General features: G+C 53.3%; 1 protein-coding gene across 1 annotated transcript in view; it reads left to right on the top strand.

Annotated features, from left to right (window-relative positions):
* The window catches only part of EAH_00061940 (protein phosphatase 2A, putative), a gene marked incomplete at both ends in the record, with an annotated part of 3,821 nt that extends 1,326 nt beyond the window's left edge, over positions 1–2,495 (top strand). The window contains 8 exons of the mRNA XM_013396950.1: positions 1–531; positions 722–873; positions 1,061–1,124; positions 1,310–1,563; positions 1,669–1,740; positions 1,838–1,905; positions 2,090–2,172; positions 2,375–2,495. The exon at positions 1–531 is cut by the window's left edge and continues 149 nt beyond it. Coding sequence (XP_013252404.1) covers positions 1–531; positions 722–873; positions 1,061–1,124; positions 1,310–1,563; positions 1,669–1,740; positions 1,838–1,905; positions 2,090–2,172; positions 2,375–2,495 — 1,345 coding nt within the window. The remainder of the gene's footprint in view (positions 532–721; positions 874–1,060; positions 1,125–1,309; positions 1,564–1,668; positions 1,741–1,837; positions 1,906–2,089; positions 2,173–2,374) is intronic.
* Between the last annotated feature and the right edge of the window lie 5 nt (positions 2,496–2,500).

Here is a 2,500-nt window from a genome sequence, read left to right as displayed (position 1 = left end):
CCCCCTTAGAGTGGTTGGCCAGGGGGCCCCTCAGGGGCCCCTAGAGAGTCTTCTAAGGGGGGGCCCCCTAGAGGGGCCCCCCAGGGGTCTTCGTATTAACTCCGATTGGTCTCCTTCGCCTAGCCCTAGGAGGCCCCGGGGCCCCTGTGCATCAAAGGAGGGGCCCCCTGCACTTCCCGCATCGAGTCAATTAATAGATACACCTCAGGATGAGTTTGTTACTCCTGTAGGGGCCCCCGAAGAGGTTGAGGAGGGGCCCCTTGAGGGGGGCCCCCAGCCTTCCCTCAATAGAGGAGAGGCAATGGGGTACCCAGGCCTTTTGAGGGGCCCCACTGAGGAGACAGATGCAGCAGAGGGGCCCCCTTCCCTAGGCTTAGCCTCGGATGAGGGCCCCCTTGGGGATGGTAGCAGAAGAAGCGTAGCAGAGACAGAAACAAATGCGTTAGAGAAGGCCCTTGGGGGCCCCCAGGGGGCCCCCACTCGGGGACTGGATGAAGCAAACCCCGTACTTGCTTCAGTGCGCCGCGCTCGGTGGGCTTCAACGCATTTGTAGTTGCATTTAGGGTTTTAGGGTTTAGGGTTTAGGGTTTAGGGCTTAGGGTTTAGGGTTTAGGGTTTAGGGTTTAGGGTGTAGGGTTTTAGGGGCTAGGGTATGGGGTTTGGGTTTTAGGGTTTTAGGGTTTAGGGTTTAGGGTTTAGGGTTTAGGGTTATTGCGTACAGGGAGGAGAGGAGTTTGCGCGCTCCTCTGTCTCTTGATGAGGAGACAGAAGGAAGCATTGCTGCTGCCTTTGATGATGAAGAGGGTATGGGTCTGGAGGCCTTTAGAGACAAGGTTGTGGGGCCCCTCTTAGGTCTGGGCCCCTTCTTAGCGGGTGGGTAGTAGCAGCAAGCTGCTGCTGCTTCAGGGCAGCAGCAGCAAAGCAGCTCCTTCTGTCTCCTTTTCTGTCTCTTCTTCACTCCTAGCAGATGCGACGCCCCTCCAGTAGACCCATCTATGAGAAAGTAGCTGCTGATTTGGGTTTAGGGTTTAGGGTTTAGGGTTTAGGGTTTGGTGTTCAGGGCCTCTCTTTAAAAGGATAGACAGCGACGGGTCCGGGGTGTTGACTCCGGAGAAGTTGAAGAGGTGAGCGCATGCGTGCATGCATGCATGCATGCATTAGCAGGAGATGTTTGGGGCTGCATGCGGGGTGTACGTACACCGTAGGAAGTATATTAGAGGTTTAATGTATAGGATGACTTGAGTTATTGCTGAGGGTTTTCTTATCTCCGTTGCTGCTTTTGCTGTTGCGACTTGGGGTGTATATGCAGCTTCTGGAGGGGTCGTCTCATTCTTAAAACAAGAGACCCTTCTCTAAATGGAGGCGTTGCTATGCCTCCTCTCCCCACATACGGGGGGGGCCCCCTCGCGGAGACCCTTGAGGTCGAGGAAGACCAGGGGGCCCCCTTGGGGGCCTCCCTGGGGGCCCCCGTCCTCACTAGAGGCAGTCTTATTAACTTCATGGGGGCCCTTGCAACGAGGGGCCCCTCCATATACCCAGAAGACCTCAAGCCATGGGTGCTGGGTGAGCTGCACGCGCTCAACAATCCTAGATGTAGGGTTTAGGGTTTAGGGTTTAGGGTTTAGGGTTTAGGGTTTAGGGTTTGTCTTTGCTGTGGCGGGGATGCAGAAGTGGCGCACTGCGCACCCGACATGGCCTTTCTTCTGGATCCGCAATCCGAGGAGTACTTAGAGAAATATGGTGAGTGAAGGCCTTAGGGTTTAGGGTTTAGGGTTTAGGGTTTAGGGTTTAGGGTTTAGGGTTTGAGGATTGGGGCTTGTGTTGTTTTGCGGTGCAGTGGATTCGGTTGTTGCGCGCATCATGTTCTACGTTGACGAGGACTCTAAGGGGTGGCTCTCAATGCGAGTGAGAATAAGGGTTTAGGGTTTAGGGTTTAGGGTTTAGGGTTTAGGGACTCCAGGCTGGTTCTTGCATGAAAGCGGGTTACCTGGGCCATGCAGTGTGGGATTACGGGGCTTTGTTCAGGCCCCGTAGATACCAGAGGCTAGGGTTTAGGGTTTAGGGTTTAGGGTTTAGGGTTTGTGTTTAGGATCTGAGGAGGAGCCCGCTGGTGCATGTTTGGTGTAGCCTCAACCCCTCGGTGGAGTTAAGCGTCATCCGCAAGTTTTTTAGGTTTGTCTGTGGCCTAAGATTATACTCAATTTGCATTGTTAAGCATTTATTAGGGTTTAGGGTTTAGAGGTTAGGGTTTGGGGTTTAGGGTTTAGGGTTTAGGGGTTAGGGTTTAGGGCTTGCACTTCTGGTTGGGGTGTATGCGCACATTGGGGTGAATGTACACCTTAGTATGCATGCAAAGTTTGGGGTGTATGCGCAGCTATGATCATTTTTATGTACTTTACTGCGCATTTCACGAACTTGATGAAGATGATGACTTCCTTCTACACCGCAGCGATGTTTGCATCATTTGGGATTTGGGATTTGGGATTTGGTCGTAGACCTA

Source organism: Eimeria acervulina, genomic scaffold, assembly GCF_000499425.1.
Source record: "Eimeria acervulina Houghton genomic scaffold, Eah_scaff1654, whole genome shotgun sequence".
NCBI lineage: Eukaryota > Apicomplexa > Conoidasida > Eucoccidiorida > Eimeriidae > Eimeria > Eimeria acervulina.
Note: the sequence above shows the minus strand (reverse complement) of the source record. Positions and strands in the feature narration are given on the sequence as shown.